Source organism: Coenobita brevimanus, chromosome 93 (genome assembly GCF_032717465.1).
Source record: "Coenobita brevimanus isolate Jiangsu-jjx chromosome 93, ASM3271746v2, whole genome shotgun sequence".
Lineage (NCBI taxonomy): Eukaryota > Metazoa > Arthropoda > Malacostraca > Decapoda > Coenobitidae > Coenobita > Coenobita brevimanus.
The window spans coordinates 36,135,753-36,160,256 of NC_137046.1; the positions used below are offsets into that span (position 1 = coordinate 36,135,753).

The following is a 24,504-nucleotide window of genomic DNA, read 5'->3' on the forward strand; positions in this document are numbered from 1 at the left end:
TTACCAATAGTGACCATGCAGCACCCGTCCATCCACGCCGACTCACCTTTATTTTGTCATCTTGTATAAGTCCAGGTATATCAAGTGAACTGATCTTGATACTAACTTCCTTTTCCTCGACTGCCTTAGGAGAGAGCGACCTTTGCAGACTTTCGGCCTTTATCTTCAACGTTCTGGAAAAATGAAAATGAGAAAATAAATAAATAAACAAGTCTAGCAAAAATGTAAACAGCTAAATTAATGGAAAATAAATAAAATAAATAAATAAATACCCAATCGATAGAGAAATAAAAATGAATAAAAAAAGATAACCAGACAATTCAATAAAAAGTATAATTAAAACTCGGGTAAAATACGCGCCAAAGTCAAATTCCATCGTAGCACACATCACACCTACTGCTTTTACCCAATAGCATCTATCGCCATCATTAAACTGGCATATTATTTCATTACCACCGCAACAATGAATGTATTATTATTATTATTATTATTGTTCGTGCGTTACTGTTTTCATCTTGAGGTGCAGAGTCTTCCTTTCTCAGGCGTCCCTTTGTGTTACGGTGACGTCAAGAATTGTGACGTCAAGGATTGTTGTGACGTCATACTTTGCTGCTTAGAGGCTAGAGTCACCAACATACCTATGATTACTTCCCTATCGTAACAATTTTTCCCCAGCAAGGACGAGGAGAAGAGGAAGCCGACTTTTTCCATCTTTCTTGTTCATCCTATAAAACAAGAGTCCTAATTAAGAGAGGAAAATGATCGCCGATTATATCAATTTCCTGCAGGATGAACAAGGAAAGGAGTCGGTAATCTTCTTTGTCTCCAGCTCCTCTTGCAAAATAAATAAATAAATAATAGTGACAAATAATTATAAGTTACTAAGGGAAATGCATAAAGAATAAATTTGTGATCCCGGGTCCAGTGACGTAAGAGGACTATGACGTCATGACTCCGCTCTGCCGTGTGACTCAGGTCCGTTTTCTATTGTGGGTGGCATGGGAGACTTCGTGGCACATTTCCTTCATCGACTTGCTTTGCATATTACTAACTCTTTTCCTCTTGCTCGTCACTGTGGGAAACTATGTCGATAATAAGGGCCGTATCCTCCTGTAGCCAGCATAGAATACCGTAACTCCTACTCCACAGCGATTTATTTTGTATATTACACGTTTTATCCTGTGCGTTACTGAGGATAAATATCTCGTAACCATAAACAGAAGTTACATGGGAGAGAATATCACGGAGTAACATCGTGGCACTTCCTCCTCAGCGATTTATTTTGCATATTACACCTATGTATATTATAAACAGAAATTACATGTGAGAGAATATTAGGAAGTAACGTCGTGGCAATTCCTCCTCAGCGATTTATTTTGGGTATTACACTTTTGTATGGTCTTTTACATCACTGAGGCAAACGATGTCGGTACTAGAAATGAATAAATAACACAGGAGAATATCACAGTGTACCAGACATAATAAATCGCCAAGAGAAAGGTGCCACGAAACCAGCAATTGCACCCTGAATACGATCCTTAGCCATATATGCGATCGACTGATTCCAACTCGGATTTGTTTTGCAGCAAGGGAATTGACAGTGGGGCCTGGAGGTCAAATGGGTTAAGGCGCTCGAACGGATGCAGCGTGTGTTTATATTTAAGGCGTGGTTGGAGTTTATTGCTAAGAGTACGGTACTCATGGGCGAATAAGACTGGTCACCCTTGCCTTATATATCGAGAACGAGTAGCCCAACCCTCACCCCTACGCTCTTGATGAGGCAAACAGTAACTGGATTAAAACAATGAAAATGGTATATTCTTTCCGTGCCTCGCATCTTTATATAAACTCAAGACTAACTGTGAGGGGTAGGAAAAGTTTCCATGATCCCCCACCTCTATTTTTTATGGTTAGAAAGCCCCAACCTCACGTCGACCTTGCATTGATTCGATTCCCACGAGGTGACTGGGGGTTTTCCGATCACGCCATGCCATCAAGGGTTGTTACCTGGTCACCTGCCTTTAAGTGTACAGGACTAGGATAGCTTGCCATCCACTTCGTACACCTCGCAGGAGTAATGTGCAACTGTTATCGTCTCATCAAGCAAGGAGGGTTCTGGAAAGGGACGCCGTCATGAGGTGGCACTGATATAACCGAGCGACTCAACTAGCTGGTTATACATTCTTCACTAACTTCCCTACTCCCCGACATGAGGATGATGGATTGCAGAAAACGGGTAACTTAAACCTGCAGTCCACCAGATTCGTGTTTTAGATGACCCGGGGCTACAACAACAACAACTACTACTACTACTACTACTACTACATGGCAAGGAGAGTGTAGAAACTTTCCCTACTCACTGTCCTTCCAGCAAATAAAAATACCGGTGTTGAGTTACGAGAGCGACCTGCCCGAAAGCTTGTTCTGAGGAACGTAGAATATTTTGAGTGGCACAGGTGGTTTCGTAACTCTTCTTGCTTAGCGCATTATTTTTTCATATATATTACTCTTCCTCTGTATACTGACACCGTGTACCGGTGACATAAAAAAAATATAAATATATTATGAAGGAATCGATAAAATAAATAGCCGAGAAAAACTGCTACGAAATTTCCAAAGCCACTCGGAAAATGACCCTGCATTTAAAGGCCCTGGGGTGAACAGGTACGTGACGTCATCAGTCGTGTTGACGCGCGGGGGTGGGGGTGGAGGGGAGGAAGCACAAAATTATCTTACGTTGTGGTCGATTCCGCATGCGGCATAGGATTGTAGTGTTGTTGCTTAGTGCGTAATTCTTACCGGTATATTTTGCATACCTTCACGTTATGGTGTATGTTCCTTTTATCCTTATAATATCGGCTTAGACTATACCAAAACCATAAGAGTATACTAAGGTGCTGTGTGTTAAAGAAAATGATAATGAACTTGTGTTCCTAAACCTCCAAAGCCACATGCAAAACTTCCCACACAATATCATACCGCACAATCGCTCCGGAAAGTGTCTGAGGACAGAGTATGATCGATGGCTTCATAATGAGTGTTGTTGCTGCCTTCTCCTCCCCCCAAAGTAAATATTTCTGAATGGATTTTGCATTTAATTTGCTGCATAAAGTTTCTTCCTTATGCCGCGGTGATAAAGGACGGCATGAAACGTTACTGGGGATTATTTTCAAACGCTTCGTCCACGCTTTCAGAATATTAAGACGGAAAATTTTCAAATGCTTTCGGCCACGGGGGTACTGTACGTCCTACCTCAGCCTATCGATTCAATATTACTCTGCTTTTTAGCTTCCAAAAGCACGATATAAATCTAGCATAACAAAATCTTATGTGCTGGTTAGTGGAGACGTGTGTTTTAGATGAACGCAAAACAGAAGGAATAACAATAAAAAAAAAAAAAAAAAATCAACCAGAGGTGACCCAGGCCAGAGACCTCCCCGTAGGCCATAGGCACAGTTAATGAAAAAAAAAAAAAAAAAAAAAAAAACGGTACTACCCAGGGTCGAATTTTTCTTATCATGGGAGGTTTCGTAGCAACAATTCGTTGATTATTTTCCTTAGTACACCTTAACCTTCTCTTCAGTGCTGTTTATGCAATCTTAATATCAACAGCTGCATCGAAAGCATACAGGAATATACAGAGCTGAAATATGCATAATAAATCGCCAAGGAAGTGGTGTGACGAAAACCTCACGCCCCTTTTCAATACGATCTCCGTTCTTATTTTCCCTCTTTGCAGATGTAAGGACCCTAAACAAGGCTACCGTAGTCCAGTATATTTAGGAGCAGATAACTTGACTACTTCCCTTAGTTGTATTTAAATCAATGGTATAATGTACTCTAACTTGACAGATTTTTGTCCTTCTGCAGCTTATTTCACGTAACCCAGGTCCAGAAAAAGACAATACTTCCGTTCTACCTCTCCATAACACATCCTCCTGACTAGCAATATATTTTCTTACTAATATCGTGTTACAGCTCAGCATTTATGAAAGGGTGATGGAAGTTTTAGGCCAAGTTAAAGCAAGGAGTAACAAGAATAGTCACTTGTTTAGGGTTGGAATCTGTAGAGGGCAGTCACTCCGACCGGTGCGTGCTAACAACAAACCACTAGGCGCAGCAGATAATTAATATGGACTAATAATTATCTATCCTGTGATACTTGCAGGGTTATCTCTCTCTCTCTCTCTCTCTCTCTCTCTCTCTCTCACACTCTCTCACACACACACACACACACACACACATCAATACTGTTATGACACCAAGGTTATACCTCTCTCTCTCTCTCTCTCTCTCTCTCTCTCTCTCTCTCTCTCTCTCTCTCTCTCTCTCTCTCTCTCTCGCAGTGTGTGTGTGTGTGTGTGTGTGTGTGTGTGTGTGTGTGTGAGGGAGGAAGGTAGAACAAGGAAAAGACAAACACTGTCCAAGCACCGTGCAATGAGATAGAAAATTTAAGGCGTAATTCCAGATGGTACAAGACGCTTCGTAGTGCCTCATCCTATTCTATCTATCTATTGCCAGACGCCTCAATCCCGTTTGGGGTGGCCACAAACAAATCGCCTCCAAGTCGCCCTGTCCCCCGCCATTTCACTGCCCTGCTCCCAACTCACACCCCCCTCCCTCATATACCTCTCCACCCCACCTCTCCATCTCATCCTCGGCCTCCCCCTCCCTCTTCCCCCCTCCACCTCACTCACATACACTCTCTTCGTCAGTCTTTCACCCTCCATCCTCTCCACATGGCCAAACCACCTCAGTGTGTTCCTCATAACGCTTCCTATCACATCCACATCCACACCACAACGCTCCTTTATATCCTCATTCGTCAGCCTGTCTCTCCACGTGACTCCACAGGCTCCTCTTAAATAACTCATTTCCACTGCTCTCACTCTTGACTTGTGTCCTTCCAACAATGTCCAAGCTTCACTTCCGTACGTTAGAGTTGGTATCACAATACTGTCATGTATCACAATACTGTTGGTATCACAATACTGTCATGCCTCATCCATAGCGATTTATTCTGGATATTACATCTTAGCAGACTCGTGCATGTTATTTATTCAGTTTAAATTTCGAGATACTCCACATCAATAACCTACAAGAAAATACAGAGACGCAAAGTGCAGAATCAGGCGCAAAGGAGATGTTACGCAGCCTTTTAAAATTCGACCTAGTGCATCAGGGGGTCGAGGTTGGTTAGGAATGCGGACACACTATTGACTCACTGACCACTTGACTCCGATGACGGGTTGCGTGAGGCAGGCCGAAAAAGACCTGGGATAAGGTCAAAAAGTGTGGCCTCAGGGATAAGAGACTGAACAAGGAGGCTGCCGGAGATCGAGCAGCGAGAAAAGCCGCCATTAAGTGACCGAGGCCGACGCATGCAAGAATGTTGGAATCTTTATAAACGATAGGACCTACTCTATGGGCTGGTCCACACATACAGCGCTCCTTTTTCACTCCGCCGGGTAATTTCCCTTGTGTTTTGGGAGACGGCTCAGTCACCGTTTTCAGTGTCTGCGTTACAACATTTGTTCATCTTCTACTCCCACTGCCACACCAGACAGCCGTCCCCACAGCACATAAGCCAGTCAGGTGAGTGTCCAGTGGCGTGCTATTTACGGACCAAACCGTATATTCTATTGTTGCTACCACTGGACGATTTTCTTCTGATCTGGAGCGACTTTTTGAACAGAGGAATCATATATAAACCACATTAACCATTTCACCATAGCGCGTTTACTCCAGCCTGACAAAGATTAACCACTTTCACCTCTGTTGACGGCCAAGTGGGTCAGAATGGAGGAGGGATCGGACTTGTAATCAAGGAGAGCTATTCCTGCAACATGACATTAAGATACATAATAGCCTATCATTTAAAAACACAGCTTCGATTTATGTAATGGGAGTGGCCTAGTTCCCTCAGATAAAGGAAAACCCATTATACGAGTGTGTGTGTGTGTGTATATATATATATATATATATATATATATATATATATATATATATATATATATATATATATATATATATATATATATATATATATATATAAATATAAAACAAGAGTAGTTAAATACAACCTTCATTTGTTAAACTAGCAGGATCAGATAGCGTAATTAATCAGTCAAGCCTTAATTCCTTAGGATAGGTTAGATTGGACGAACGAAGGGCGTGTGTAAGGATGGGGAGTACGGGCAACCTGTGCGTCTGAGTGAATGTGAGGTCCCTTATTTGGCTGGCCAAGGTCCGGGATACAGGGTAAAAGAAGGATCGTGATATTCTGCTGATTATTATCTCTAACTCTCACCCTCACTCTCACCCTAACTCTTACTCACCCTCACTTTCACCCTCACTCAAAAGTACTTCGCTCCAGGAAAAACTGAACAAAAGAGAACCAAAATCAAGATCCGTTCGCTTCAAGATATCTGGATACATTGCGCTTAAAAGACTGGGGATTATAAATAGGGAAATGCAGGCTGAAGAAGACAGTACCAGAGTTGACGTATTGCATGCATGAAGAACGGAATGAAGTGGTTAAATCTTGCATTCAGGGCCGCCGACAGACATCACTAGGCGCGAGACAAGATTATCAACAACGGATCCCCCTCCCCCTGAAAACTGTGCTGAATATATTTATACTCGGCCTCTATTTCACGGCTAGGCCGTTCTCTAACCAACGCGTGACGGCACATTGATGCACTGCCCAAAGAATCCTGCACCTTCCTCTTTCTCTCCGTAAGACAACGATAGGAAATTATAATATATTATGTAAAGAAATGTGAGAAATACTACTTAGAATGTATTTATGTACGTGCATTTCTGACTGATAAGTTCATAAGAGATCAAAACAAAAGAAGACGGTGGGTCAGAGGTTCTTCACATCCTGACCCTTCAGTAAGACGTAAGATTATAGTAATATAGAACTCTCTTCTGTAAATGTTACACATCATCGTTTTAATGTGTTAACAATTAACTATCCCTACTTCCTTTAATATTTTTTCTTTAGAAATCCAATGTCATTATAGAGTCAACTTTCCTATGTTATATTTTCCTCCCTCTTAAACATTATTTTGGAGGGCGAGGGGTCCCCCCTTGGCCCCGGGTCTCGGGAATTATCCACAGCTCCCCCCCCCCACCTCTTCTCGGTCCTGCCTGCATTAGAGAGATAAATATAAAGGGGAGATAGTGCGTTGCCGGACAGGTGCTGTGAACCCGCTGCAGTGGAGGAGGAATGCAAGCAGACAAATCAGAGGAAAAGTGAAAATGAAGAACACGATAGTAGAGACATAAAGATGCAACACGGCGGTGCAGAGAGAAAAGTTGCATGGAGTAATAGGTGGGGAGATGAAGTCTTAGCCTCCACAGTTTTAAGAAGACCTGTATGTAGTAAGTCCCCCCATACCTAACAATTGTACTCCACCAGGGGCGAATTAAATCCCTGTACAAAGTCAGCAATTGCAAAGGGGTAGAGAAAGTACGACGTATGTTCAGCACACCTAACCTCTGGGGAGATTTTGAAAGAGAAGAGATGTAATATTTCTGTGGTATATCGCAGAAGAAGATATCTGAAGCTATTTGAGAGATAACGAAGGACCGAGTCGTGAATTTTTTTTTAATATTAAGGAATCTATATTTGGAAGATTCTGGAGGTTAGAAGATGGAGGAATTGGGATTTTGACGGGGTGAAGTATAAGCTGTTTGTATGTTTGTGTGAAGCGTTTGTGTTTTTCATCTTTTTATTCAAGTATGCGTATGTGCTTGTTTAACCTTTTCATTGCATTACGTATTTATGACCTGAATAAAGTCGTTCGTCGTAAACTGAAATAAGATATGAAGCGCTTTATTCCCAACCAAAACGTTAAATCTCTCTCTCTCTCTCTCAGTATTTTTGGTGCCCTAGATACCTCTTGGGCATAACAGTCAAAGGGTTAAGGAGTTGATTGCGAGATAATGTGCGTATATTTTCTCTTCTTATTTGTTCACGTAGCATTAAGGTTGTATTAAAGTATGTATTATTGGGTTACTACATATATTCTAACCCGACAAAGATCTCTAACACCTTTAAGCTCAGTTGATGGTCAGGTGTAGTCAGGCTGGAGAGGTGATTATAGTAATCAAGGAAACTCGTCTCTACCTCATAACGACTCGGCATTTAAGTTGTGAAGGTGTTCCGTTTGTGTGTGTGTGTGTGTGTGTGTGTGTGTGTGTGTGTGTGTGTGTGTGTGTGTGTGTGTGTGTGTGTGTGTGTGTGTGTGTGTGTGTGTGTGTGTGTGTGTGTGTGTGTGTGTGTGTGTGTGTGTGTGTGTGTGTGTGTGTGTGTGTGTGTGTGTGTGTGTGTGTGTGTGTGTGTGTGTGTGTGTGTGTGTGTGTGTGTGTGTGTGTGTGTGTGTGTGTGTGTGTGTGTGTGTGTGTGTGTGTGTGTGTGTGTGTGTGTGTGTGTGTGTGTGTGTGTGTGTGTGTGTGTGTGTGTGTGTGTGTGTGTGTGTGTGTGTGTGTGTGTGTGTGTGTGTGTGTGTGTGTGTGTGTGTGTGTGTGTGTGTGTGTGTGTGTGTGTGTGTGTGTGTGTGTGTGTGTGTGTGTGTGTGTGTGTGTGTGTGTGTGTGTGTGTGTGTGTGTGTGTGTGTGTGTGTGTGTGTGTGTGTGTGTGTGTGTGTGTGTGTGTGTGTGTGTGTGTGTGTGTGTGTGTGTGTGTGTGTGTGTGTGTGTGTGTGTGTGTGTGTGTGTGTGTGTGTGTGTGTGTGTGTGTGTGTGTGTGTGTGTGTGTGTGTGTGTGTGTGTGTGTGTGTGTGTGTGTGTGTGTGTGTGTGTGTGTGTGTGTGTGTGTGTGTGTGTGTGTGTGTGTGTGTGTGTGTGTGTGTGTGTGTGTGTGTGTGTGTGTGTGTGTGTGTGTGTGTGTGTGTGTGTGTGTGTGTGTGTGTGTGTGTGTGTGTGTGTGTGTGTGTTTAATATAGCGGTGTAAATGTGTACTGAGAGGAGGGAAGAAGTACAGTACAGTGAGTGCATTCACGTTTCTTTATCACCACCTCCTCATCTCTATCCGCGAGCGACTCTCCTCCTCCTCCTCCAACCCCTCCTCTTCCTCTTCCTCTTCCTCCTCCTCCTCCTCCTCTTTATTCTTGTCACTCATGGCCTGATGCCTTTCACTTGTCCCATAAACACTCTCATGCTAGAATATTAATCCCTTCAGGCAGCGAAGGGTCCCCTAGGATAGATGAAGATAGATAAGATAGCCTAATGGTAACAGGAATGAGAGAGAGAGAGAGAGAGAGAGAGAGAGAGAGAGAATTAGTTTTGCTCCACAACCCACTCTTCTCGTCACCATGGGAGGCGTTCTGGCGTCTCTTCCATACAACTCTATTTCTGTTTTTGGCACGCTGATGTTCTCTTTCTGTTATTTATGCAAACTATGACTATATAACGAAAACATTAATAACACACGCAATATTGGTGATAGCAGTAGTAGTAGAAATAATAATAGTAGTAGTAGTAGTAGTAGTAGTAGTAGTAGTAGTAGTAGTAGTTGTTGTTGTTGTTGTTGTAGTAGTAGTAGTTATTGTTGCTGTTGTTGTTGTTCTTGTTCTTGTCCCAGGTTCATCTGAAATGTGAACCACGTGGACAATAATATTAGCAACTATCCTCCTTTTGGGGATGATGAGGACTCAGGGAGTTAAGCCTCACGTTCATATTGGTACTACCACGGGAAGGCGTCCCCCTCTATCACCTACAAGATATTAATAATGTGTAATACGTGAGATATATCTGTAAGGGAGAGATGTTTAAAAGCTTCCTAGGTCGATGAGAATACGACAGAAGGAGATAAGCCCTATGTTGGAGAGCATGAGAGGCGGAGGATGTTGAGGAAAGGGAGTACTATACAAGCATTCCCTTCAAATATTAAAACCTATTATCATATGCTCTGTGTGGGGTACAAACAGTGAGCATGGGGATTGAGAGAGCCCTAAAGAAAGAGAAACTCAGGATGCTGGGCAGTGAGAAAGAGTGAGGAAAGACAAGAGTTCCGTACTGCACAGATACTTCCTCCCAACACTGAGGGTTATACTCAAGTGTGGGGTACAAAGAGTGAGAATGAGAGAACCGGGATGTCGAGCAGTGAGAAAGACGGGGGTGAGGAAGAGGAGGGTTACTGATCTGACATCTCCTTGAGAGAGCTCTGATCTGACATCCTCTTGAGAAAGATTGGGGCTAAGGAGGTAAAAGAGCATAGTACTGTACAGACATTCACTTGAAGCAGTGAAGGATATACTCTGTGTGGAGGACAGTGGGAGGTATAGTCCTAACCCAGTTCGCGTTTGCAAGCAGGAGTCAGCTTTCAAGGAAAGCTGAAATTATTGCCTTCATTGCAAGAAGTAAGGCTAAGAAGAGCGACTTAAACTTGTCTTATTCATTTACTTATTGGTAAAAACTTTTCAAAACGTCTTCGCTGTTCTCAAACCATTAATCATACAGCACCTATTTTCACAGGATACTCTCATGGTTTCTCTCCACCACACCCCATTTCCATTCCATTATATTCATGTCCCTCTTCCTCACGCTCATTTCTCCCCCCTCCCCACACCGGACACTTTATTTTTTTAATAATAATTTGAAATAAACCTTTACTGCACGTAGATCGCTAATTCCACGACAGTCGCTTCCACAGAGTAAATTTTTCTGTCCCATTTCCACCGCCCACTTATTTTGCAGCCCATTCTACTCATTCTTTTGATCGTCACTTTCCTTTCTTTACGAGGTGAACGAACACGCTTGTTTATATTCGACTGGATGGACTTCTTTATAGGAGACACATGAAATCCACACACCTCCGAAATCACTGAACAAAATTTCTGGATTTATAGTCTGTGCTCCAAATGACAAACCCGTTGCACACGTCGAACTGCGGAACTAAGGGGTAAGGAGGGGGTTACTCACACCACAGATGGAATACGGATTATGCTGCCTTAAAGTCCTAATTTCGTATTTTCCCTTTCCTTGTTTCTGGATCCTCATCCCACTGTCCGAGTGGAGAGTGTCAAGATGACCATGACTGATCATTGATGATTGATGATGATTAATGAATGATGACTAATGACTACCGAATGATGAATGACAACTCAATGATGATGATGATGATGATGACTATTCAGGTCCTTCACCCCAAGGAAGTCGTTTGCCAACTCCACAGCTCGCTGGGAGTGGATAAACCGCGGCTGTTCTCCAGGAAGGAGGAGGAGGAGGAGGAGGAGGAGGTAGTTTTGATTAAAAACAATTTAAAAACTGTATAGGGTTAACTACTGTAAAGTTGCGTCAATTGTTTTAGGGCTAACAGCGGTATTATCTGCGGTTATTATTGAGTTTCCTGGCGTTGAGTGAGGCTAAATAATTTTTATATGCTCATTTATTTCATTCAGGCTACCGCTGACGTAGAGGAGAATTTTCGAATTGGACGGGTAAGACATAGCCTTCATTTACCCCTGCAGGACGAGATGCGTTTTCAAAGTGTTTGGAGATAACATGAATTTAAAAAAAAATCAAATGCTCCTGTGACTCACTTCCAGCTGAATAAAATCACCTAGCGACAGTTGCAATAGAGTACTAGGGCTGTACCCGATCATGAGAGGGTTAATGGTGAAAGTATTAACTCTCTCCGACTCCTTTCGCTCATTCGCAACTGAATTAAATCGTTTGGCGTTAGCTGGAATAAACAACAAGAGAACAAGCGACATATGAGAGGGTTAAAATGCAGTACGTAAAATTAATCACATAAGAAGATACGTCGAAATCTCTTATGCCTTTGAGAACGCGAGATAAAAGGATGAACGAAAGGGGTACGGGAGAGGGTAGGACAAACGCAAGGCACAGACGGTGAATGAGAGACCAATGGCAGTAGTCTGTGGTAGGATGCAGTTCAGGTTATGTTAGAAGTAGAACAGACACATGGCACAGACAGTGAAAACAAGAAACAGTGGTAGTAGACAGTGAAAGGGTGTAGGTAAGGAGCAGACTGGAGTGGAGGACAGGCTAGATTCAAGGCACGGATGGTGGAGAAGAGTAGAAGGGTTTAGGGCAAATGCGATGAAACAGAAGACTGGTTTGGTTTAGATCACTTGTAGGTCAGGACAGATACAAGGCACAGATGATGATGAAGACAGAAGAAGGATTCAAGGCAACTGTGATGAAACCGAAGACAGTGGTATGGTGTAGGAAAGCAGGGCAGCTACAAGGAGCTGACGCCAAGAAAACAGTGGCAGTAGACAGTAGTATGGTGTACAGGTTAGGAGGAGAGTAAGGAAGATACATGGCCCACACAGTGGAACAGAAAGCAGTAAGTAGTAAACAATAGTATGGTGTACTGTAAGATAAGTCAAGTTAGGAGGAAGGGAGGACAGATTTCTGGCACAGATATGAAACAAAAGAGAGTGGCAGCAGACAGTGGTATGGCGGAGGTCAAGAGTGGTGCAGAAAAAACACATGCCAGAAAATAATGACAAAAGACACTGGCATGGTATAGGTTAGGGTTGTTATGGACTTGCGTGGAGGATATGGTAGAAAATAGGCATAGACAGTGAAACCAAACACAGTGGTATGGTATACATTAGATATTTGACCACTGCGAACTGGTATTGGCCTTTTTTTTCCTTAATCACAGCTTATGTGGGAAGAAAGCATGAAGTTAACAGAGAACGGCGGGTGGGGGGAAAGGAAAAATAATGACAGAGTAAAGGCGTATGGCGTAAGTTAAGTGTATTTTTAGGTATATGTCTTGTCTCTATGGCGCCTTATTTATATCCATCCTGTAAGGTGAGGGTGTTGACCGTGTGGCAAATAAATTCCTCTCCCCACTCCCACCCCACCACCTCCTGCTTGAACGTAGCCCTGTCCTCCGTATCGACAACACTCCTTAGTCACTTCATCGCCCCCTTCAGTAAAGTCAAGTGGTGGTCAAAGAGGCTCGTGTTAGTACCCTTGACCTGTGTGGAGCTGGGGGGTTTGGTATGTGATAGAGAGAGAGAGAGAGAGAGAGAGAGAGAGAGAGAGAGAGAGAGAGGTGTGTGTGTGTGTGTGTGTGTGTGTGTGTGTGTGTGTGTGTGTGTGTGTGTGTGTGTGTGTGTGTGCGTGTGCGCGCGCGCCCCTCCTCCACTTCCCAGGTCTTGGCGGGTCAAAGCATGGGGTCCGCATAAGTTAATGAAGGAACTGTGCCCAACGTGCTGCTCCTATGACACGCCCGTAAAATGTACTGCAGTTGCCTTGAGATTGGGTCGGGTCGGGTGTCGGGGCCAGGAATGTGTCGGGTCTTTTTTTTTTTTTTTTAACCTCTTCACCACGACTTTTATTTATATATATATATATATATATATATATATATATATATATATATATATATATATATATATATATATATATATATATATATATATATATATATATATATCCGTGCTATTTCCAAACGATTCTATTCGACTGAAGGAAGACCTCTTGTAGTGAAGTTCAGAAATACTCTCTCTAGGTAAACAAAATATAACTGATTCTTAAAACGAGTATAAAAACGAGTCGGTAGAAAGTAAACCTATCAGTAAAATGTATGATACAGTATTAGAATCACGCGCTAAATTAACAGTTCTCTTGCTGTTTCCTTCTTGAACCTGCTCCGGAACCGATTTAGTACAGCTTGAACCGAATCTTTGGCTGATTATATCCGGTTCTGTATCACTGCTAATCAGACACACTGGCCCGTAATCTCGCCGGGCTCCCTAACGCCTCTTCCTTAACGATTTGTTTTTTGTATATGGCTGGTTGATATCCTTTTGTACGTTGTTTATGCAGAGTAAGGCGATATTAGGCTTTATGTATAACAGAATAGGAAAGTAAGATGTAATAGGCAAGATAAATCTCTTGAGAAAAGGTGTTGGGGAGCTTCTATACCCAACGAGAATACCGAGTGTGTTAGTAGTGTTATCATTAGCACTCTCAAGGTAGGAACAACTCTAGCATTTCCTTTCTATTAACGCCAGACGACTGTGTTTGGCCATGTGGAGGATGGAGAATGAGAGACTAACCAGGAGTGTATGTGAGAGAGATGGAATGGGGGAGTGGGAGGGGGAGACCAAGGATGAGATGGTGAGATGGAGTGGGGAGGCATATGAGACAAGGTGTAAGTTTGGGGAAGGGCAGCGAAATGGTAGGGGACAGGGCGACATGGAGGCTATTTGTTTGTGGCCACCCCTTACGGGATTAAGGCGTCTGGTTATAGATGAGTAGATTGACAGATTGTGTTTGCTGGATAAATTATAGATGCAGAGAATGTCAATCCCTTCATCCCAGTTATAAATAATTCCTATTAACTAACTTTGCATCAGTAGCACACAACAGGATACTGACATAAAAAGTGGAAAATAATTAGCTATGGAAAAGACGTTACGAAATCTCCAAATCCACTTCATATCCAAACTCTCCGAATAAAATCCCCTGAGAGTAGCAAGGCTATGAACTACGTCATCGGAGAGAAGTGGCCAACCCCTTAAGCACAAGGACGCCTTTCTGCAGATTGATCTTGCTACCTCCAGACGATTTTTCTCAGCTCTAGGAAGATTTGTGAAACCCCTTTGATACGAGACGCTTTTCCTGAGCTGAATTAAACTGAATAAAACAGTCTAAGTCTACTAAAACAGTGTCGAAGTAACAGAGGGGATTCATACGTTACGAAGCTCAATTTTCATGTGTTGCGGGGGCGGCCGAGTCAGTGTTTCCAGTGTTTACCATACATCATTTTTTTTTTTTCACGTAACACACTTTATGCTTTATAGTGTGTGTGTGTGTGTGTGTGTGTGTGTGTGTGTGTGTGTGTGTGTTTACGTCCATTCAGTGCAAGGTTCGCTACTAATTTAATGAAGTACCTAAAATGTATGTCGCTTCTCAAAGAATACAAATGAAGCCGTTCCTGCAACACCCAAGCTTGGAGAGGGCAATGTCTGGACTATCCGGTACATTAAGATAACCGGTCATCGTAGTCAAAGGGCTCAAATGCTTCCAGACACGCATTACGTTAGAAAATAGGCTTAGATTACTACCTGTCGACTGCACGGGTCATTAATCAATTTCTTCCAGGTCACAATCGTCTCCTGAAATACAACATGCAACAATCAAATGTACATCCAGGTCCCCATTTGTACTGGTGGGTGAGCCGGGATGTAGCGGAAACAAACTCTGTCCAGAAATACGATCAGGCCGCGAAATGAACGCGTTATCTCTGTAGTTGCTAACGATGGCATTACTCGTTTCCTAGATTCACCAGAGACGTATTCTCATCGATTAAGGAAGCTCCCTAACACCTTTCCCTGACCAGTTTATTTCTGCTTCTTGGATGTCTATATATTTTTGTGTGCTTTTTATGCAGTCTGTAACGATATTAACAAGGAATTAGGAAACAAAACATTTATTCCAAAATGACATGATGTAGGAATAAAAAACGCACAGAAACAAGAGGGAATGTAGCAATGAGTATAGAACTTTGAATCTCCTCCCATCCCAAATGCTCTCCTGTTTCTGTGCTTTTTTTCATCCCCCCATCGTGTCAATGTTGATTTTTTTTTCCTAGTTTATGATATTTATATGGAAGCTAACTACCACAAATACATCAGCTAAATTATAAGACGACTTGTAACTACAGTATATGGTGTTCGTTGCCGTGATTACTGACTCGGCATACGTAAAATGCTTTCGTGGAATGGAGCAACAAGAATTAGTGGTATATTACATAACTGGTATGACGTCTGAATGCTAGGGAATATTTTTAGGCTGTCACTTGCTTACAGTAGCTTCAATGTTGCTCTGAGTATGACAAGGGCAAATCCCTGGTTGTTACGAAGCATTTTCGTGCGTCACATGCTCATGTACGCCTTTTCGTTTTGGTTATGACTGGTGAAGAAAGAAAGAAAGAGAAAGAAAGAAAGTAGGAAAGAACGAAGGAAAGCAAGGAAGAACACAGTCGATATTTTTACGACCCGATTTCGCGACTCCTACGAGAGTTAGCGAGGCCTTGCGAGTAGCTTTGCTTTTAAACGGCGAAAGTCTTTTTTAGTAAATATGCTTAATATTGGGTTTCGTGATATTTTGGTGCGCGGGCCCCAGTACCTCAGACTGTATACAGCACATGCGTGATGTCATATGAACCTGGGCCATCCCGGTAGCGCTTACCTGTAAACAGCATAAAAGAGAATACTGACGCTTAATAGTCAAGATGAACAGCTGAGGATGACGTGCTAGAAGCCTCCTAACCCGTTGAAAATAATGGGAACTAGTAGGCGTTTATGCCCATCGCTGGTTGGCAGTATGGGGATCTGGAGACTGAGTGACACCACTTCCTTAGCGATTCAGTCTAAGCATTACACCTCAGCATCGTCTTATGTTACTGATGCAACCCATGTCGATATCACAACGACAAATAACATACGAAAGAATGTCAAGGTGTGATGAGCAATATAAGTCGCTAAGGAAAAGGTGCTACTAAGGCACCCATACCACCTAAAATACAAGATACATAAGTCTATTTAATTTATATGTTCAACTTATTTTCCCTCTTGTTCTCAGTGGCTTTTTTACTCCGGTGACGCGGGTTTCTAGTTTTCTATCTGCAGACAATTTTGTTCAGCTTGGAGGAGACTTTTTCAAACGGGAGGGGTTAAATATAGCCTTCAGTAACCCCTGCGGTGCCTGAGAGGGGTGCCTTCACGTGGTGGCACTGATATAACGGAGCGACTCCTTCACCTGGTTATACAAACGTCCCTCAACTCCCCACCCTATCCCCTGAAAGGAGGATGGTGGAGTGCCAGAGGGGGGGGGGCAACTTCAGCCGACAGTTAACCGGTTTCGCGATTCAGATGAACCTACAACAACAACAACAACCGCTATTATTACTACTACTATTACCACCACCACAACCACTTTTACTACTATTACTACTACTACTAGTTCTACTACTACTACTACTACTACTACTACTACTACTAACACCCTCACTACTAGACGACCTTCCTAAGTTGAACAAAATCGTCCGGAGAGAGAGCAAGAAATAAAGTAAGAGTAGGAGAGAAAAAAAAATGTATGTATGTAAGCTATCTTCAATCTTTAATATGAGAGATATGGAGAACGGAAATGGCGTATCTTTTCTGATTACTTCTCCTCCCCCTTCCTTCCTGTGACTCCGAACGAGAGAGAGAGAGAGAGAGAGAGAGAGAGAGAGAGAGAGAGAGAGAGAGATTTTAAATGAGCCAGAACCTAGCAGAACAAAAAGAGCCAAAGATGAGTGGATAAAAAAAAGTCAGATAAGTGTAAAAGATGAAAACAGACAGAGCCAAGACGATGAAAAAACGAGTCAGAGCCAAGAACCTAAGAAGAGTGGATTTAAAAAAAAAAAAAAAAAAAAAAAAAAAAAAAAGAGGACAGAACTGATTGGATAAAAAATTGAGCCCTAGTCGAGTGGAGTAAAAGAAACAATGAGCCTAAGCTGAATAAAAAAAAGAAAAAAATCAAGTCCCCAACAGAACCAAACACCGGAAAAGGCGAAAGTGAAAACCAAAACTATAAAAAATAAGATAAAATAAACAGAGTAAAAACACTCAATATCCAAAACAAACTTCATATTTTGTTTCGTTATCTCCAGACAGTTTCATTCAACTCTGAGAAACATTTCAAACTGGAGAAGTCAGAAATAACCTTCATTAACCACTTGAGTCCTATGGCACTCTTTTAAGCTGACTAGAGGCTTCTGAAAATAACATGAAAACAATTGAAAACACGTCACTGGTAGGAACTGATTAAAGGAAAGCATAACAGACCGCCTCCACTCTTAACATGATCTTTTCCTTCATTATTTCTAACTATCTCTTCACCTCTCCCTCCTACAAATATCTTCTTTCACAAGCTTTCCCATCTAGTTAGGTCATATTTAATTTTAGCTTAGCGTATTTGCCTTCTTCCCTGTAGCTTTACTGCAACTTACAATTCATAATTTAAGTTTGCCTCAGTGGATAAGATTTGTCGTGGAATTGATGTGCATTTACCTACATGTATTCCTACCCCAAACCGACTGAGATGCAGCGAGTATTAGACAAAATATGTATGTGAGATGCTGATGCAGTTTTTTTTTTTCTTCTTTTTTGATGACTTAGCTTTTGATACCATTACTGAATCAACCTGGGCACTCTGAAAGGCATCTCACACAAGCATCTCTGAACAGGCTACATTGGTGTTAACTATTGTAAATTACCACTGCATATAAACGGGATACAGAGTTATAACAAGATATAAAAAAAAAATGTACCGTCAGCGGATGAAATATGTCATTGGCATTAACGTTAGGAGGCATTGCTGGATCTTCTCTCCTAGCAATAAATAAAAACATAAATTAACTAACAAATAGATAAATAAGCTGATAAATAGATAAATTCATAAACAGAGATAACTGTCCCACGGTTTCTGTATATATGCGCTTGAGGAAAATCCTGGTGCTTTTTTAGTTCTGGGAAAGGATTTTTTTTAAGTCTTACAATCTAGAAGGAAATCATTTCATGATTCATCATCATCATCACTACTACTACTATTATTACTACTACCACTATTAGCATTAGTATTACATCTTGTCAACTTTGAGCAAGAAGACTGTCTACTGTATGCTTAATTTTTTAACCACTTATTCTACGTCTTTATTATTGCTTAGAATGCATATCGGTGAAGAGGAGGGACGCCTTCACGTGATATCACAGATATAACTGGGCGGTTCCATTGCCCAGCTATACAAAAGTCCCTCAGTTCCCTCTCTGTCCTCCGAAATAAGGATAATGGACTGCAGAAGAAAAGCAACTTCAGTCTGCAGTCTACAAAGTTCATGTCCAGATGAATCTAGGTTTGCAACTACTACCACTTTTATACACACCGCGACTCATCGCAGCAACAAAGCAAGAATGACAAAACAGATCACAAGTGACTCCAACAGAAAAGAAATGGCAGAAGAGAAAGGATGACAAAATATTAAAACCTGTCAGAAAAAAAAAAAAAAAAAAAAACAGCCAGCAATACACGATTCACATAGCATTTAAGCCATCCAGAGAATCATATTGAACTGGAGGAGGCAGACTCATGGAAACTACCTGCATAATTCCAGCTGTCTCAAAAGCATTACCATTTGTGACTCATCAGTTTACCATCTCGTAGGTTTATGAAGCGCATTTATAAAGAAAAATAAAAAATATGTGCAAATTGATATGCCTGCAACTGTGCTAGGATTCCAGGTGCCTGAATACTGAGTGAATGAGTGTCTGGTTTTATTTCACTAGGAATGTTGTTGACAGTTCTCCCTCTATCATGATTTCTCTCTCTCTCTCTCTCTCTAGACCCTACCATATTTAAATCTTAAATGGGAAAAAGAGGTGGCGATGATGATGATGATGACATAAGTTACGTTTACTCAGGTGTGTTTCTTTTTATTTTCTTTTTTATTATTATGTTCGTATAAATAATCTCTTCTACATACCGTTTTATTACCTCAGACTCTGCTATGATATTAAGAACAAGGAACGACTGTCTTTACTTCAGTGCAGTTTCATCACACTATGATTGTGCTAGAAATAGTAATCTGTTCAGGACATTCTAGTCAATCATATTAATTTCCTTTCTTGTTTCTCCTCCCTTCCACTCCCTCACCCTCTCCTTATCCTTCCTGGGGGCTGCCTTGGACTTCCCCACTCTCGATTTTTCCCTTCCTTTCACCTTCCATCTTTCACCACCAACGTCCTCAACACCTTTTCATCCCCTGCCTGCACTTCTCTTCACACCTCTATGCTATCCTTCCTCTCCCTCTCATCTCCTCCCACCAACACATTCAATTCCTACTCGGTCTCTTCCTGCGCATCGTTCCACACCTCTCTTCTTCCTCTTCCTTCTCATCTATCCATACTCACTCATTTATTCCTCCTCTCTCTGCCCTACTTTTAAATCCCTGTTCTTCCTCCTTGTGCTTCTTATATTTCCTCCTTCACACATCCTTCTCTTATGGCTGTTCTTGGTGCACTAACTTCCGCCCATCTGTTCTTCTTCCTCTTCTCATTTGTGCCCATCCACATGCCTAAAAACTGTTTCTGTTCTTCCTGCATCTCGACACACACATCTGTCTTTCCTCCTAATCATCTCCTGTTTCTCCTCACCACTATTCCCCTTCTTCCTTTACCCTCTCCTCTTTCCTCTCCCACATTCCTAACACCTACTACCTTCCCACATTCCTACCTCCCACTCACGCTGTTCTCGCATTTTACCGACCATTTTCCTCAACTCCCTCTCATCTGAATTTCCACTTCCGTTTTCCTCATTCTCTTTTCCTCTATCGTGAAAAAAAACAAACCGTCTGCTTCCTCCCTCCCTCCCTCCCTCCCTCTTTTCCCCGCTCCCCCTCATCCCTCACTCCCTATCTCTCCCCCCCCCCCACACACACACATACATTTCTCGACTTCTTTCTTCTTCTACCACGTCTCGTATCTCAACTCCGCATCTTCTCCATCCACAACCACATCCTTACTCCCCAAACCCTCCCCCTCCCTCATTCACAACCTCTCCCTTTCCCCCCACTTCCTACCCCTCCCTCCCTCTGGACCCCTCCCACGTCCTGCCTCCTCACCCCTATCTCTCCCCCACTCCCACCCACCACTCCCCCTCCCCTTACCCCACTCCCCACCGATACAGGGGGTGGGTAAGAGGATGATAGGGTTGACGGATCTGCTGTCATCCTTGGGACTACCCCAGGAAGCCTCGGTCAAGAAGGTAAACAAACAAAAACACTCACTCACTCACTCTCCTTGGCGTGCATATCTACTAATAAAGGGAACCGATGACATTACCCATCTAAGAATCTATTAATCTACTACTACTTCCACTACTACCACTACTACCACTACCACTACCATTACCACTACTACTACTACTACTACTACTACCACTACTACTATTACTACTACTACCGCTACTGCCTAGTAAAACTTCTGACCTTTGCCGCAATATCATTAGAACTATGTAACATTTGAGTGGTTTGACTGTGCCAGCGTATTTACTTAACAAAATAATATAATATTTCGTGGATTACTATTATTCTAGTGATCGTATTTATGTCATTATATTACTGTCACATTTTATTACTCGCTCCTCTGTGAAGAAGTTTTTATTTTACTCTTGTCACCTCCAGACGATATTATGCAGCTTAGGAAAGACATTTCGAACTGGAGGAGTTAGCTATGTTCTCCATTAACCCCTTCTCTACCAGGGACCCTCTTAAGTGTGACAAAACCGTCTAAGTACAGCAGGAGCGAACTGAAAGAAAGCCATCGTGCTGGATGAGGTTATTTTTATGCAGTTCGTCTATTTATCTGGCTATTTTCATCCTTTTGCAGCTTATTTCCAGTCGCTTAATGAGAGAATAAGACATTACAACGGCTCTATATCCTTTCCACAGCACTTCTTCGTGACTAGTCCCACATTATAGTGTTATATACTTCTACCAGACAGCACTTAAGATGGAAAGATGAAAATTTTAGGCCAAGTAAAAGTGGACAGAGAATATCATCGTCTCTACATCACTACGTCACTTACCCTCACGGTCTAAAAGAAGTGTCAACGGAACGAGGAAAACTATTCTATTATTATTCAGTCCTTGTGCTGGGGCTGCGGATTTACTGGCCAGTGCAATATTTCAGTCGTTTTTTTTCTTTTCATCTGACAGAACCGGGCCATTCCCACACTCTGGATACTCAGTCGCAGTTGCATGAAATTCGACGCCCCTTGGTTGTTCAGAAGTCAGTGTCAGAGAACTATAGTGCTTTCTTCTGGAACACCAAAGTGGCTCAATCACAAGACCCGCTCCAACTCTACAATTTACATTACTCATTACACAAGCTCTATAACCAATTGACACGTGCTGCATCGCTCCACCAAGCTGATTCTTAAACTTCTCTTCCACACCCTATTCGTTACATGCTGCATATGATTCCACTCTTTGCTCGCGGTTAGTTTTTAATCACTAATCGTTCGTCGGAAGCTGGAATATAAAGGAAAGTTCCGGGTTCCCTGCCAAAACATTAACCGTGATACTGCCATTTTTTTTTTTTAAGCCCTAGATTTCACTTGAACTTATAAAATCGTCTAACGTCAGCTGAAATAAAATATAAGGTTTGTATTACGAGTAACTAGTGCTACTTTCATCTCCTCAAACTTGAACTATGACACACACATCTCGAGTTAATACATTCATAAACGTTCATTTTTCTCCACAATTCGTCATTCAGCAACAACCAAGCCCCAGCTGACTATATCCACCAGTGTTCATATCTAACTTTGCTCATGTCACACCTTCCTCTTTATTCACTTCCTTCCCACTCATCTTCCTTTCTTGAGTACATTCACTGCTTCTAGTCTTTTACATTTTTTCATTCATACCTAACTTTGCTCATGTCACACCTTTCACTTCATTCACTTCCTTCCCTCTGATCTTCCTTTCTTGAGCACATTCACTGCTTCTAGTCTTTTACGTTTTTCATTCACACCTCTAATATTCTGCACTATCACATGAGCCTGCTTAGTTTTCTTGTGCCCCTAGAGAGGCACGGAACCCTAATTCAAGCCTTCATTCTTTTTTCTTTTTCTGTAGGAGGGTTTGTCTGATGGATAACAGGGTAAGCGGTGTTGGATGATGGTGGAAAAAAATAAACACTTTACACTGATGACATATTTTCTTTTCTTCTTACTGTTTGCAGATGATTTTAATAACTCTGGCGAAAAAAAAAAAAAAAGAGTTTCTAGTGGGAAGTTAAAAACATTCTCCACTAACCCCTTCGCAACCTGATTTCTCTCCCTCAGTTGAATAAAATCGACTGATGATAGGAAGGATAAAATTCGGAGTAAGTCATCGGACTGATAGGGTTAACACCATATTATAAAAAATACGAGTATCTTACGCCATTACACTTGTACTCTAACACAATCAGTCCATTCCCCACATTCGATCCTCTCTGAACAACCTCTTCTCTCTCTTCCCACTAATCATCATCATCATCATCATCATCATCAGTCTGAGTCAGTCCACTGCAGAACATATCATCATCATCATCATCATCATCATGTCTGAGTCAGTCCACTGCAGAACATATACCTCTCCCATCTTTTTCCACTCTGACCTATTGGCTCTACTCCTGTTCAGTCCAGTCCCAGCAAATCTCAGAATCTCATCTCGCTATCTTATTTTCTATCTGCGTCTTCCTCTCATTCCATCCCTGAGTTGCCACATGTAACCCTGGTTGTCCATTTGCTATATGTCCTACGAAGGATGTGACCTGCTCGCATCCTTTTTTACCTTTTACCTGTAATTTGTCTCTGCCCACGACCACGAGTTTCTCTTTTTTTCTCTCTCTCCATTAACTCCCAACAAAATCCTTTCTGTTCCTTTCTGAGCACTCCAAAGTTTTGTTTCAAAGATTTGGTTAAAGTCTACATTTCCGATCCAGAAGTCAGAATAGGAAGGACACATTATTTTTAACTGTCTCCTTTGACAATGGAAATTGCTTATCCTTCGTGTGGTTACTTAAGTTACCATAATCCCTCCATCCCATTCCTATTCTTCGTTTGATTTCACTGTCATGAGCTGGGTCTGCTTGAAGTGTCTGTCCTATATGTGCCGGGTATGTATTTCTAAACGCTTTCTAATTCTTTTCTCATACTTTTGATGGAAGAGAGTGATTATGTCTGTTGAGCATACTTTTTGTCCTCAGAGTCATTTTCAAACCTAACGTCAGACTCACACAGTTCAGATCAGTTTTCATTTCTCGTATTCTCTCCCCTGATACTGTATACCGAAAAGAATTATACTGTTGTCAGCGAGCAGACTGTGGAATGTTCAACCACTCACCGATAACGTGTTCTTTGCCATCCGCTTCTACATTTCTGAAAACGTTCTCTATGCATGCAGTGAATAGTTAAGGTGAGACTGTATCTCTACCTAGAAACCTCTCTTTATCAGTATTTTCTGGCAATCCCTTGCAGCTTTATGATGACCGTATTGTCTCTGCAAATACTCTCTTCTTTAACATCAGTTTCTCCTAAACCCTGTCCTCAAATTGTTTTTCATCACTGTAGCTGTTCCTAATGAATAAAAGTTAACAGTGTGTCGTAATTAATAAATGCCATACACAAAAACTTTTTATTCTGAACTTTTCTCGGTCACTTGACATGAATTTGGTTTGCTGTCGAGTAACCACTGCGCTTTCCAGTCTGTTTTCTTGGCTGGTTTGCATCCAGTGTAGAAGTATTTCATTTATTTTTTTTATGTATACATCAGCGAAAATATTTCCTGCTCATTAATTCTTTAGGTATTTACTGTCACATCTATAATTAAGCTCTATAGCAGGTACATTTTTCGTTATTTGTGTACTCCTTTCACTTCAAAATATTTTGTTTCAAAATTTGTTAATTCAC

The 24,504-nt window shown here is 41.8% G+C and overlaps 1 protein-coding gene across 1 annotated transcript in view; it reads left to right on the forward strand.

Moving 5' to 3' along the window:
• The window catches only part of LOC145412397 (uncharacterized), a 234,361-nt gene that overhangs the window by 108,803 nt on the left and 101,054 nt on the right, over positions 1-24,504 (forward strand). The window contains exon 5 of the mRNA XM_080282284.1: positions 20,731-20,808. Coding sequence (XP_080138410.1) covers positions 20,731-20,808 — 78 coding nt within the window. The remainder of the gene's footprint in view (positions 1-20,730; positions 20,809-24,504) is intronic.